General features: G+C 47.5%; 2 protein-coding genes across 2 annotated transcripts in view; both read right to left on the bottom strand.

Annotated features, from left to right (window-relative positions):
- Positions 1-1,759: 1,759 nt before the first annotated feature.
- LOC308677940 (homeobox and leucine zipper protein Homez-like) lies at positions 1,760-6,863 on the bottom strand. Its single transcript, XM_081344661.1, has 2 exons — positions 6,829-6,863; positions 1,760-4,028 (listed from the first exon to the last, which is right to left on the bottom strand). Exon 2 carries the CDS (start codon positions 3,965-3,967, stop codon positions 2,546-2,548), a length of 1,422 nt encoding a protein of 473 aa, XP_081200787.1. The 5' UTR covers positions 3,968-4,028; positions 6,829-6,863; the 3' UTR covers positions 1,760-2,545.
- A 6,875-nt stretch (positions 6,864-13,738) lies between these two features.
- Positions 13,739-14,947, bottom strand: part of LOC308677953 (twisted gastrulation protein homolog 1-A-like) — a gene marked incomplete at its 3' end in the record, with an annotated part of 8,473 nt that continues 7,264 nt past the window's right edge. The window contains exon 5 of the mRNA XM_081344677.1: positions 13,739-13,962. Coding sequence (XP_081200803.1) covers positions 13,739-13,962 — 224 coding nt within the window. The remainder of the gene's footprint in view (positions 13,963-14,947) is intronic.

Raw genomic sequence — 14,947 nt, 5'->3', positions numbered from 1 at the left:
AAGTCCCAATTTTTTCTCATTTCCCGTGTTTTCTGTTAAATTGAATTTGTAGTATGTTAGAAATTCATTACTTACCATTATCGGAAATTAGAATATAATTTTGCTGAGCAAACTAAATGGTGATCAGAATTTAATACAATACTAAAGTGAGAAGACTGGCTCCATGCAACTAGTTAATTGCACTTTTCCCCAGGTATTCATCCATCAGCCAAATCCATCAGCAATAATGGGGATGACCAAAGCAGCTCTTCTCTTAAACATCATCCTAATGTCAGATGCAAGGCAGACTCTTCTGTGCAGATTTCCTGCAGCATAAATTCTTTGGATATTTGAGCCTGATTAAAAAACAATCCATTAATAATTGAGTGATGCCATTAGGAGACATTGTTTTGATTAAAATTCTATTTGAATATTTTTTGTGACTTGAAATAAGCCATTCACCGTTGCTTGAAGCCAACTGGTATATGCATCGTAGTAAATAAATAAAAATTATTATACAAGGCAAAGTATATTTATGGCACTTAGCATATGTGACATAATTTTAAAATAAATTCCTATAAATCTTTGAGGAAAATGGCTAAAACTAGCTGGTGAACTCTGCAGTAGTATTATTGATACATAGTGTTTTAACTGTCAGATATAGCCTGTTAAGTAACCTGCGAGTCCTAGCTCCCATCTTACTGTGTGACTAGATTTGCTAAGAAGAAAATGCATTATGTTGTATGTTCTCTGAGCTAAAATCCTTTGTGTACTTCCCAGTTGAAATATTCAAACAATTTGATTCAGGTTGCACATAATATATGATTATTGTATTTGCAACCAACATTGTTTCCCAGATTGAAATGAAACAGATACACCTTAAAAAAGACTATCCTTAGAAAGAGGGAAAAGACAAGATATAATTTACTGAACAGAATCATCTATTAACTCATTCAATTTATTAAGTAACCAGTCCACAAATCAAATTATTATTCTGCTCAGTTCTATCCTGGACAAGTTACAGCCTTTGAACATTTCACTAAGTACAGTATTATAATCTATGTACCATTTTCTCTTTATCTCAGGTTGATTAGCTTCTTTCAGTACTTTTAAATTCTCTTGCCTGGAGAGGCAGAGGCTATTTCTGTAGAGATTCTACTTTTAAAAAAAATGAAAATGATATTTAATAAATAGATTCTTTTCAAAGTACAAATGGTTAGTCTCTGTCTAGTCTCCTACCTCTCAATACTTTCACAAACTTCCAAATTCCTCTTTTCTTTCAAAATAATCTCAAAAGCTATTCTCAGAAGGTATGGGTTTATTTTCCCGTCAGTCTGGGGATAATGACAGTTTGACAAATGAAGAAACCAAGCATTTAGGAGCGTTTGCAGTTCTTTTGCAAGAGGCCACTCTTTTTATCTTACGCTATCTCTAACTGGCATTCAATTCACTACATCAACCAACTAGTACAGACCGAGATATATGACCCAAATGGAAAAACTGGATGATGGGGGAAACTGGTGAATCAAGGCACTAACGGGACAAAGAAAACAGTACAACTAAGCAAAATGATATGAAAGTCACATGATAAAGACCAGATATTAGAAGTCATGCCAAAATTTTTTTTAAAAAAAGAGATTGAAAATGGAAATAAATGACAAAATATCCATTTGAACATGATATCTACAATCACCATCTTAGGTACCAGTCTAAAAACTAACATTTTTTTTTTTAGTCCCGACATATTTTGAAGGCATGAAAACAGGAAAGTTAGCCTTAAGTCTGTCTTCTACTTTTCTTCGATTTCAAAGAACTGGCTTATAAAACAAAACATAAGCCCTGCAAGCAAACAATTACTTTAACTGTTTGATTACTCAGGAAAATGAAATTTAGTTGGGTGTGTGAGCTTTGACCAGTCAAATCTTATGTATGACTTTCATAGGATTTTGAAAAGAGTGGCGTTGCCATATCTCTGCAACTGCTAACGAACAATCCAATTTTTAAACTTGAATAAAAATAAATAAATGAATCGGAACAAACAGAATCAAGACAGGGACAGCCAAGCATCAATGAAAAATATTTGTATTCCAAGCCTTAGAAAAGGTAACAAAATCAGGCAATTGTTGGGCTTCGGGGTTTAGTGACCTAGACAACAAACTTGTAATGATTGAGGAAAAACTCTCGAGGAAACAATACGAAACTGAAAAATGCAATCAACCGATTGAAGCTTTATCAAATAAATCGTTTCGAGACCCAGCAGATTTGCCGAAGGGATTCAGATTATGGCCACTCGCATCTAAAGCGTTGGAAACCCCACCTTTATACCCACGGTGATTCTGCCTTGGTAAACAATGAATGGAAACAAAACTATTTTTGTTTTTAAAATTCAGAGGCTCAAAGGGAAAAAAAAAACATTCTAGAACATGAGTGACGTGGGTCCCGGCTAACAGCAGGAAATGGCTGGAGCAGAAGCCTGGCTCCCGGGATTCACTGCTCTCTCTCACCGATCCTTCCACCTGCTCGTTGGAGAAGTCCAAAACCTCCAGCATCCACCCAAAAAAGTCCTTCAGTCTTCTTCTTCCTCGTCTTCCACATCCTCATCCTCATCATAGTCTTCATCTTCCGCCTTTATCATGGCCGCTGCCACCTCCTCGTCCACCTCGTCGTCTTCCCCCAGACACACCTCGACCTCGCAGGGCGCCGGCAAGTGCGAGCGAAACCACTCCAACACTTGCTCGGTACTCATTCCCGATTTATGGCAGAGCGTCGGCAAGTCACTCTCCTGCAGCTGTGGGTGGGCGGCCCAATACCGCTCCAGGGGGCTTGCGTCCGGAGGATTGGCGCACGGCTGCGGAGGAGGTCCCGAGGAAGCAGGCTCTGGACTCTGCCCTGCATTGTCCCGGAACCATTTCAGCTGACCATGTTTCAGGGCGTAGCGTGTGTCTCCAAACCACTGGATGATCTCCGCTCGCGGCAGCCCGGTTACCTTCTCCAACTGGTGATAGTCCTCTCGCCTGGCCCACTGCCGATGAAGGAAGAAGGACTTTAACAGATCCAGCTGTTCCTTCGTCTTCCGCCTAGGCTTCCGTAAAACCTCTGGCAAAGGAGTCTGCTGGTCACTAACAGAGGGCTGATGGTTCTGACGGTCCGCAACGCCGGCTGCAACTTTAGAGGAGGATGGGGCAACTTTAACCGAAGAACCCAGTGGGAGAATCATCGGGTGGTGCCCACCATTAACCGCAGGCGCGATGGACTCGGCTGGCGGTTGGGAGGCTGCGGGGAAGCTCCAGGCCATCGTGTGGGAATCCTGGAGATTATAATCCAAGCCCATGGTTGTGATGGGCGGATAAGCACCGGAGACTGTCTCTTTGGCATTTTGGAAATTCACAACAATCCCTGAATGTTCAAAATTTTCCTGAGGTTTCTTATAGTGGGACGAGTCATTTTCCTGCAGTTTCCAAATGTCCTGAGTGACCGTCCCGAGTTCTTTTGTTCCTTGAGCCGTACTACAGTGATTTAAGGAGGTTACTAGAGGTTGCTGGTTCTCTGGATATTTACTGGAGTAGTGCAGAGAGTGGGGAGCCAGCTGGTGGTACGAAGGGCTTTTGCACATTTGGGGCCAGTAGTTGCCCTCGCTGCCAGCCAGCAGGCAACTAAAGTGAAGTTGGTCCTGGTGGTAGATGAGGCGAGCCCGCGTCTCTTCGATCTCCTCGGCGCTCCAGCTGATGCCGCAGCGCAGCCGCTGCGCCATGAACCAAGCCTTCACCTTCTCCATGTGCAGGCCGTGACGCAGGCAGAGCAAAGCCAGGTCAGAAAGGCTGGGATAGGGGAAGTAGCTGAAAGTCTGCAGCAGGTGCTGGTTACCGTCAAGGTCGCTAGTCTGGGCCGCCTGGGTCCACACCAGCTGGAGGTCCTCGGAGATGGGCGGCAAGCAGATCAAACCTGGCGGTGAGCCGAGGCAGCCAGAGGCGTCCTTATTGGAGGGCATGGCTGCGGGGGGGTCGAGAAGTCTCCTCTCTTTGGGAATCAGCCGCGGCTTTTCAGAAGAGCTGGAGCAGAGGAGAAAAGAAAAAGGGAAAGAGCCCCAAATGCAATAAGTCGTAGGAGAAGACATAAAAAGAGGCAGCAACGTTAAGTAGTAAATAAACGAGACAAGGAGAAAGCAGAGACTTCCAGAGAGAAAAGGGCAAGCACGATTTTTGGAGATATTTAATGCCTCAAAAAGGGACGCAGTGGCTCAGTGGGTTAGGACGCTGAGCTTGTCGATCTGAAGGTTGGCAGTTTGGCGGGTCGAATCCCGAGTGCCGCGTAGCAGAGTGAGCGCCTGTTACTCGTCCCAGCTTCTGCCAACCTAGCAGTTCAAAAGCACGTAAAAATGCAAGTAGAAAAATAGGGACCACTCCGGTGGGAAGGTAACAGCATTTTGTGCGCCTTTGGCATCTAGTCATGCTGGCCACATGACCACGGAGACGTCCTCGGACAAGCGCCGGCTCTTCGGCTTTGAAACGGAGATGAGCACCGGCCCCTAGAGTCGGAAACGACTAGCACGCGTGTGCGGGGGAACCTTTACCTAATACCTCAACTCCATTTTTATCTCTGGTCACGACCCAGCACCCGGACACTACAACTTCAGTCCACAACTTACGGCTCACATTATCTGACTGCTCTCCCATAAAAAACACAGAAAACTATCGCTGGTCAGAAAGGGGACAGCGCGCCCAGACCCAGGCTTCTACGGGCTGGATCAGGAGGGAAGGAGATACAGAGAAGCACCTTGTCACGTGAATCTCTTAATTGTCCAAGGTGGCCCCATCCAGACCCTGGGCCAGCGCCTCAACATCACAAATTGCTTACTTCTCTGCACGAACAGAGCCTCTTCTCCAACAGTGCATTTCCTACTTATTTTGGTCTCTGTGTCAGACTAAAAAGACCTGGCCCTTCTCTTCTTTTCATATGGATCTGCAAAATATCATGTTTTACTTGGCCAAGAATCTCCCAGCTCAGGTGAACTGGGAAAACTGTAGTTAAACTCCCGCTTATTAACTAGAATATATAATCATTATCCTATCGGGTTTCTGGATCAAAAAAAAAACATTTCTGTGCACCAACCATTTTTAATCTCAGAATACCTGAGATTTCTCATTGGCCCAAGCTAAAATGTGAGTGGTTTTGGCTTGAACACGAAGTATGGACCGTTCAATGTACAGTAGCTTATAAAGTACAGCTTCTCTTTTGGCTTACTGGACCTTGGTTAATCAAACGATGGCTTAGTACGCAGATGAACTAGGGTCTCTTATTTCAATTCTGTTATACAAAAGGATGGGAAAGTGTTCGAGTTCCAGCTTAACTCTTCGCAAGTTTGCTAAAAAGCCAACTTCCACCCACCTACTGGCATGCTCTGTGCCTCCACCGAAATTTGTGGGAGTCTTTTTTTTTTTTAATCTGGAAAGTCTATCTGGAGGAACTGACGGTGGTGTTTCAAAGCTTGGTAATTTATACAACCCAGCAACTTTTTAAACCCGGGAGAGGTAATAAATCGAAACAAAAGGCAGCGCCAAAGCCCATTGTGCTAATCAGACTGAAGAGCCCATTTCCCTTTAATAGCGGTGGAAAACAGATGGCTTCAACTTCGTAAGCAGATAATATGGAAAGAACGGGGCAATTAACGCCGGTTTAAACGACAGGAGGAAATGAGGTGCCTGAAGTCAAAATTCATGGGGAAAACTGCTCCATCGCAGCCCCCCTATCTATCTATCTATCTATCTATCTATCTATCTATCTATCTATCCAGTGCTTTTTTTGTAAAAGAAAAAGGTGCCGGAACTCACACATGTCATACAACCTGCCTTGCCTACCCTACAAGGTTGCATCCCAAAAAGGTGCCGGAACTCTGTTCTGAGCGTTCTATGACAAAAAAGCCATCTATCTATCTATCTATCTATCTATCTATCTATCTATCTATCTATCTATCTATCTATCTATCTATCTATCTATCTATCTATCTATCTATCTATCTATCATCTATTATCTATCTATCTATCTATCTATCATCTATCTATCTATCTATCTATCTATCTATCTATCTATCTATCTATCTATCTATCTATCTATCTATCTATCTATCCACCCACCCACCCACCCACCCACCCACCCACCCACCCACCCACCTATCTATCTATCTATCTATCTATCTATCTATCTATCTATCTATCTATCTATCTATCTATCTATCTATCTATCTAGGGCTTTTTTTCTCATAGAACGCTCAGAATGGAGTTCCGGCACCTTTTTTGGATGGAACCTTGTAGGGTAGGCAAGGCGAGTTGTATGACATGTGTGAGTTCTGGCACCTTTTTCTTTTACAAAAAAAGCTATCTATCTATCTATCTATCTATCTATCTATCTATCTATCTATCTATCTATCTATCTATCTATCTATCTATCTATCTATCTATCTAGGGCTTTTTTTCTCATAGAACGCTCAGAATGGAGTTCCGGCACCTTTTTTGGATGGAACCTTGTAGGGTAGGCAAGGCGAGTTGTATGACATGTGTGAGTTCTGGCACCTTTTTCTTTTACAAAAAAAGCTATCTATCTATCTATCTATCTATCTATCTATCTATCTATCTATCATCTATCTATTTATCTATGGGAACTATCCTACACCAATCTCTGGAATGATGACAGATGTAAACACTCTCTCGTTTTCCAGCCTCACGTCCTCTGTAACCCTTTGTTTGTGGGTCCCCCCCCCCATTCCAAGGCTTCTTCAGCGGCCTTCCCTTCCCGCCTTCCCTCTCCCCCCCCTGTCTTAAAATCTCTTCACTGAATTCTGGACGCTGTACTTACTTTTTTTCCCCTCCCACCTCGGGAGTTTCCTTCCTTCCTTCTTTCCTATTCCCTGCAAGGCACGCCGGGAAACAGAAGGCGGAGTTTCTCACGCCAAGGGAAACTGCCTCTTTAAGGGATGGGGCGGGGGGGGGGGGAGAGAGAGAGGCTGCTAGGGACCTAGCTTGGGGGGGGGGTTTAATGGGGATTTTTATATTATTATTGATTGTTTTAGTTGGGCTACTATTTAATTCTTTTTAATTTTTGTATTTGTACTTTTATATATGCCCTGTTCACCGCCCTGAGTCCTTCGGGAGAAGGGCGGTATACAAATATAATAAAATAAATAAAATAATGTTTCCTTTCCCAGGGGGGGGGCTTTTTTTTCTTTTTCTTTTTTTCCTCCTCCGTCTTTTGCTTCCCCGGTTCGCCTTCCTTAAAATCCTTCCTAACTCTTTATTTTTTTTTTTAAAGGCCAACTTATTTATTGTATTTATTTATTTCGTTTGACTTCTATACCGCCCTATTCCCCCATAGGACTCGGGGCGGTTTACAGGGCAACGAAAACCATACAATACAAAAGTGAAAACAAACGTAAAGCAATTCATTCAATTGAAAGCCCCAAAGCTAAACGTTAAAAGTGAAACATCGCCTCCCAAAAGGAGGCGAAGCCGCCTTTTGCGTTTTGTTTTTTTGTTTTCGTGGCAAAGTTTAGAAAACAAGTCAAAAACAAGCCGAGATCGTTTCCACCCCGAGGTTGGATGGAAAAAGGCCAGAGTTAACCGACAGACCTTTGTTTGCCGCTTGGTGCCAACCCCACTCTTTCTAGTCTCCCCGCTCTCAGACCCCCCCACCCCCCCCCCGGCTGCAATAAAGGGCTTTCTGTAAAATGGGGGGTTTTTTTTAATAATTGTGCAGCAGCTGCTTCCCAGTGGAGCCGGGAAGACGAACACAACGGGGAGGCCAGACACTACTCCCTGCGTAAAGCCGGCGCTTTGTCCCTAACGCAGGGGGTAGGCAAACCTCGGCTCTTTTATGACTCGTGGACTTCAACTCCCAGAATTCCTGAGTCAGCAGAGCTGACTCAGGAATTCTGGGAGTTGAAGTCCACGAGTCATAAAAGAGCCGAGGTTTGCCTACCCCCTGCCCTAACGGGTTAAGCATCCATCCCACCCGGCAGTGAGCAGGTTGCAGTTACTCCCTTTGGCAAGGGAAAGATGCTTACTACCGCCAAGGCGCTGCGCCGGATCCCTCGACGAGCAAGTGTTAAGATCGTTTTTTTGCCCCCCCCCCGTCCGCTTTTTTTTTTTTTTTTTTGCGCGAGGCTCTTTCCTGTTGGGGGCAATAAGCTGACTTTGTAATAATGCCGCTTGGGGGGGGGCCCCTGAAAGCCCTACTAAGCAGGCATATACACAGAATGAAGGCTATTGCTAAGCACATTGATTTGTGCTTCTTAGATTGTAAGCCGCCCTGAGTCTTCGGAGAAAGGCGGGATATAAATGGGATTAAAATAAATAAATAAATAAATAAACTTCGAGAAAAGTGGGCACAGCCAGAAAGTGGCTGTGCGTGTCCCAAGATGGCTTCTTCTCCACTGCTTCCCCCCCCCCACTTTAAGGGCTCCCCTGAACAGGTTCATCCCTCTCTTGCCTCCATGCCAGCCCACCCGGTGCCCTCTCTGTCGTGGGGCAGAGCTGCCCTCTGGCACACACACACACACACAAACACACACACACACACACACACACGTGGCTTCTACCCATCCCTTCCTTTCGGGATGGGGGTCCTCCTCCTCCTGCCTGCCTGCCTGCTGCTAAAACAAACCAGCAGGGGCTTTCGCGGAGGACTGGACGCTTAAGGAGCTAGTCCTCGGTGAGGAATGCCACTCTTAGCCTAGGGCGGTTGAGTGTTGAGTCGGTGCTGTGATAAGCAACCTAGAACTAAGGAGAAACTTCCTGACAGTTAGAACAATTCACCAGTAGAACTACCTGCCTCCAAAAGCGGTGAATGCTCCAACACTGGAAGTTTTTAAGAAGAGACTGGACAGCCATTTGTCTGAAATGGTGTAGGGTTTCCTGCCTGAGCAGGGGGTTGGACTAGATGACCTCTAAGGTCCCTTCCAACTATTATTATTATTATTATTATTATTATTATTATTATTATTATTATTATTATTATTATTATTATTATTATTATTATTATTTATTTATTTATTTTTATGATGATGATGATGATGATGATGATGATAATGTACTGGAAGCAGCTGCAAAGGGCCGTCCCGGGCAGAGGGAACCTGTTGCGGCCAACCACGCCGGTCTACGAACTGTTTCCCTCTTTGGGACCGAACCCTCCTCGGCTCCCCAACTTGGGACCACCGGCAGACCCCCCCAACTGCCCCCTCCCCACCACGAAAGAGAGAAGCGGTGAGGCGGGGGGGGGGCTCTGCTCAACTCTGCCTCCGGCTTCCTTTTCCTCCCCCCCCCCGCCCCGCCCGGCCTTGCCTTTCCTCTTCCTTCCCTGCCGCCGCCTTCTTTGTCCGCCGCTAGCACCCCCGGGCTCTTAGCCCCAGGGCCCATGTTCCACGGCCTCGGGACTCGCCCGCTTGCTCAAAGCTTCTCTTTCCAGTCCCCCGCTCCCTTTGCCCGCAAAGCTGCCCAGCCCGCATCGGGAGACCCCTTCGGGGCAGAGGAACAAAGGGCAAGGAGGAAGCCGGCCTGGCTAAGGAGAAAAGGCGAAAGCCGGAAGAGGAGAGCGAGCGAGCGAGCGGGCGGAGAGGAGGAGAAGCGGCCCCGGCCACTCACCCGCTCGGCCGAGCTCCGGGCTCTCCGCCTGGCGAGGAGGCGCTGGCTGCCGGGGCGCGGGAGAGGCTGGGCTGGTTACCATTGGCCGGAAGAGCCCCGAGCGCCGGCAGCAGGGGAGGCTCGGGACGGTTCAAGCGCTCTGCACGTGCTCAGAGGGCTTCCCCTCCGCTCATTGTGGCTTCACACGTTCCAGAACGCTCAGGGCGGGCAGCGGGCGGGGTGGCCTTCTCCCTCCCTACCTAGTCCCTTCTTGACAGCCGTGGCTTCCCGGGATGGCGGGGCCAAGCTAAAGCGGGGTTGGGGAACTCGGGGGGGGGGGGGTTTCGCGGGTCGTCGGAACGTGGCCGTTCCCTCCGCTTCGGCCGTGCAATAGGGTCCCCGGGTTAAGCGAGGAGCTGAATGAACGGGTTTTAGAGAGGCGAACCCGGGACTGCGGTCGCGTTTCTCTTCTTTTGCTTCCTTCGAGGCAACTTTTACAACGGAGAATAATAATAATAATAAGTTGGAAGGGACCTTGGAGGTCATCTAGTCCAACCCCCTGCTAAGGCAGGAAACCCTATACCAGGGGTAGGCAACCTCGGCTCTTTTATGACTCGTGGACTTCAACTCCCAGAATTCCTGAGCCAGCTATGCTGGCTCAGGAATTCTGGGAGTTGAAGTCCACGAGTCATAAAAGAGCCAAGGTTGCCTACCCCTGCCCTATACCATTTCAGAAGTTCCAGAGTTCTCCTCCTCCTCCTCCTCCTTGGTTGCCAAATTCTCACGTTTTCCTCTAAGCCGTAGTTTACTACGCAAACTCCGATTGTTGGTTTCAGACGCACTCTTACCAGTAAAAAGTGGTAAATTATCAGGCTAAGAACTGGGAGAGCAGAGTTATAGAGTCACATCGGTGGCACACAGCCAACCGGGTGATCTTGGGCCAGTCAATCGCTCTCAGCCCTAGGAAGGAAGCAATGGCAAACCACATTCAAAAAAAATAGCTGCCAAGAAAACTCACTTGTTCAGGTGGTCTAAAACAGGAGGGGGGGGGGGGAGAAAGAAGCCATAAACCATGGCTGACCAATTTCAACAGCAGATAGACTTGTATATCTTGTCATTTAACAAAGGTGTGGTTTGCACCTTTTCCCCAATGAGGTTTATGAAGAACGGATTTTATACCCGTTCAGAAGTATAAAAAGAGGTAGTCCTCGTGACCTGTTTCTTAGCGACAGTTCCAATGGCTGCCCCTCTGGTCACGTGGGCGCAAGTTGGAATAATAATAATAATAATAATAATAATAATAATAATAATAATAATAATAATAATAAGTTGGAAGGGACCTTGGAGGTCATCTAGTCCAACCCCCTGCTCAGGCAGGAATCCCTGTACCATTTCAGACAAATGGTTGCCCGATCTCTACATAAGAACCTCCAGTGATGGAGCACCCACAACTTCTGGTGGCAAGTTGTTCCACTGGTTAATTGTTCTAACTGTCAGGAAGTTTCTCCTTAGTTCTAGGTTGCTTCTCTCCTTGACTAGTTTCTATCCGTTGCTTCTTGTCCTGCCTTCAGGCGCTTTGGAGGATAGCTTGACTCCCTCTTCTTTGGGGCAGCCCCTGAGATATTGGAAGACTGCTGTCATGGCTCCCCTCATCCTTCTCTTCATTAAACTACACATACCCAATTCCAGCAGCCGTTCCTTGTATGTTTTAGCCTCCAGTCCCCTAATCATTTTCGTTGCTCTTCTCTGCACTCTTTCTAGAGTCTCAACATCTTTTTTACATCGTGGTGACCAAAACTGGATGCTGTATTCCAGGTGTGGCCTTACCAAGGCATTGTAAAGTGGTAGTAACACCTCACCTGATCTTGATTCTATCCCTCCGTTAATGCAGCCTAGCACTGTGTTGGCCTTTTTGGCAGCTGCAGCACACGGCTGGCTCCTATTTAAGGGATTGTCCACCAGGACTCCGAGATCCCTCTCACAGTTGCTACTCTTGAGCAAGATACCCCCTATACTATTCCTGTGCGTTTGATTTATCCTGCCTAAATGTAGAACCTTACTTTTTTCACAATTGAATTTCATTTTGTTAGATAGTGCCCAGTGTTCAAGTCTGTCCAGATTCTCCTGTATCTTAAGCCTGTCTTCTGGAGTGTTGGCTATTCCTGCCAGCTTGGTGTCGTCTGCAAATTTGATGAGTTCCCCATCTATCCCTTCATTCAAATCGTCGATGAAGATGTTGAAGAGCACTGGGCCCAGAACAGAGCCCTGGGGCACCCCGCTACACACTTCCCTCCATGTAGATGCGGTTCCATTGAGGACCATGCACTGCATTTGGCAACCATCCTGCATTTACAGCTGTTTGTGATGTGCCGTAATCATTTCACTGTGTTTTATGACATTTTTGACAAACACAGGTATCTTACTTCTGGCTTAGGGCAAAATGCTCCATAGTGAACAATACTTGCTTAACTGTGGCATTTGCTTAATGACCATTGCAAAAAGGATGTAAAATCAGGTCAGTCACATGGACGATCTGTTTTGTGACCATCTCGAAATAGGACCATAATGGGCAGACTGGCTGGGGAATTCTGGGAGTTGAAGTCTGCATTTAAGAAATATTGGTCTAGTGCAGGGGTCTCCACACTGGGCAACTTGAAGACTACTGGACCTCAACTCCCAGAGTTCCTCAGCCAGCCACACTGAGGAACTCGAGGACTGGTGGACTTCAACTCCCAGAATTCCTCAGCCAGCCACGCTGAGGAACTCGAGGACTGGTAGACTTCAACTCCCAGAATTCCTCAGCCAGCCACGCTGAGGAACTCGAGGACTGGTGGACTTCAACTCCCAGAATTCCTCAGCCAGCCACGCTGAGGAACTCGAGGACTGGTGGACTTCAACTCCCAGAATTCCTCAGCCAGCCACGCTGAGGAACTCGAAGACTGGTGGACTTCAATTCCCAGAATTCCTCAGCCAGCCATGCTGAGGAACTCGACTGGTGGACTTCAACTCCCAGAATTCCTCAGCCAGCCACGCTGAGGAACTCGAGGACTGGTGGACTTCAACTCCCAGAATTCCTCAGCCAGCCACGCTGAGGAACTCGAGGACTGGTGGACTTCAACTCCCAGAATTCCTCAGCCAGCCACGCTGAGGAACTTGAGGACTGGTGGACTTCAGCTCCCAGAATTCCTCAGCCAGCCACGCTGAGGAACTCGAAGACTGGTGGACTTCAACTCCCAGAATTCCCTAGCCAGCATGACTGGCTGAGGAATTGTGGGAACTGAAGTCCACCAGTCTTCAAGTTGCCAGGTTTGGAGACACCCGATCTAGAGGTCAGTGTTTCTAAAGCCGTTAGAATGAATCCAGAGGAAACAATTTACATCCGTACAACCCGTACACCTCGTAGCTTTCACTCATTGTCTCCCGTTCCTCCATTAGCTTCGAGCTCTATGTGAGGAAGTCAAAAAAGTCAAGATGGCACCCTCCATTTCGTCCCCTCCCCCCACGGGCATCTCTGCTCAGTAAGCTCCTTTTAACTGTTTTAACTATGATGACAGCCATTGGGTCAGGTTCACACAACTCACTAAACCCAGAAACTCCATACGCAAACTACCTCTAACCCTCCCTTGAATTTACTCTGGCAAAGCAAAATCCTATCCAGGTTCGACAGACGACAGATCCTCGATGGACGGTGTGCAACATTTGCTTTCATGCCAATTTTGTGCCTCTAATACCTTCAGGCAAGGCTGTTTTCCCCCATTCTGTTTATTTATTACTACAAAAGGCTACAAAGACATCATTAAAAGGAGGGATTTGAGGATTCGTGCACAGGGCTGATGACAGCTGATTTCAGCAAAACTGGGAGGTTGGGGGTGGGTGGGGAGAAGAAAGGAAGGAAAAATGTCCAAGGGGAGGTCCCAGGACAGATGGACCCCCCCCACACACACACACCCCACCCCAACTGCAGAAAGAAAGACTGGGCTGGGGTCCTCCAGGCCCCTTAAAAGTCCATAAGCTCGTTCTCGCTGCCGAAAATATTTGGGCTTGGAAGAGAAAGCAATAAAAGCTGCATGCGGTTTGCAGGGAGCTGTGCAGAATAGTGCAGGGGACGCAAACGCTCTGCGCGCCAAGCAACAAGAAAGACCCTCCTCCGTTCAATCCTGGCAGTTGGAGCAATTGGCGTGGGCACCTCCATAGCCCTGGCAGTCCGGCCCCAAGCATTGGCAACAGGCGCTGTGAAACCAGCGGTAGCGCCAGGCGCCCACCGACTGGCAGGCTGCCCGGCACCGGCTCATGGACAGGCAGTCGTTGAAGTAAATGGACTGGCAAGCTGGCATCGTCGCGTTGGGGGTCCTATCAGCGTCTGGAAGCGCCAGGTCTGCCAATGAGAAGGAGAAAAGTCGATAACACCGGAGTTGGAAGGGACCTTGGAGGTCTTCTAGTCCAGCCCCCTGCTCAAACAGGAGACATTAACACCATTTTAGACAAATGGCTGTCCAATCTCTTCTTAAAAACCTCCAGTGGTGGAGGTACCCACAACCTTTGGAGGCACGCCGTTCCGCAAAGCGCAACAAAAATGATCAGGGCTGGAGGCTAAAACATATGAAGCATTAATTGGATATGTCTAGTTTAAGAAGACAAGGACCAGGGCTGACATGATAGCATCTTCCAATATTTGAGGGGCTGCCCCAAAGAAGAGGCGGTCAAGCTATTCTCCAAAGCCCCCGAAGGCAGGACAAGAAGAAGCTAGTCAAGGAGACAACCTAGAACTACGGAGGAATTTCCTGACCGTGGGAACAATTAACCAGTGGAACGACTCGCCTCCAGAAATTATGGGTGCTCCAACACTGGAGATTTTAAAGAAGAGACTGGACAAACATTGGTCTGAAATGGTATAGGGTCTCCTGCCTGAGTTGGGGGTTGAACTAGAACAGGGGTCTTCAAACTCGGCCCTTTTGTGACTCATGGACTTCAAGTCCCAGAATTCCTCAGCCAGGCATGCTGGCTGAGGAATTCTGGGACTTGAAGTCCATGAGTCACAAAAGGGCCGAGTTTGAAGACCCCTGAACTAGAAGGTCCCCGACCTTTTTGGTTTGGTGGCCTGGAAAAGGAGACAGGCACGGTTACGCGTCCCTGCGCCCGCACCAATGGGCCACGTGCAAGTGCGTGCGCATGCAAAAATGGGCCCTGAGCGAACGCATGCACATGTGCAAACTGGACGAGTGCCACAAGTGGGGCGGTGCTAGCGCTGGCGGAATGCGCGACGGTAGCGCCGGAGGGAGACTTGGGACTGGGCGGTGCTAACGTCGAGGGACACTCGCAGCGGCGCTAGTGCGAATGTGAGGAGTGAGTGCATGCGACAC

This window comes from Vipera berus (genome assembly GCF_964194415.1).
Source record: "Vipera berus genome assembly, chromosome: Z".
NCBI classification, from domain to species: Eukaryota; Metazoa; Chordata; class Lepidosauria; order Squamata; family Viperidae; genus Vipera; species Vipera berus.
The sequence above is the reverse complement of the archived record's forward strand: the minus strand, read 5'-3'. Positions and strand labels throughout refer to the sequence as shown.

Excerpts from the sequence above, each read along its gene's own strand:
- LOC308677940 (XM_081344661.1), bottom strand. The coding sequence starts at position 3,967 with ATGCCCTCCAATAAGGACGCCTCTGGCTGCCTCGGCTCACCGCCAGGT.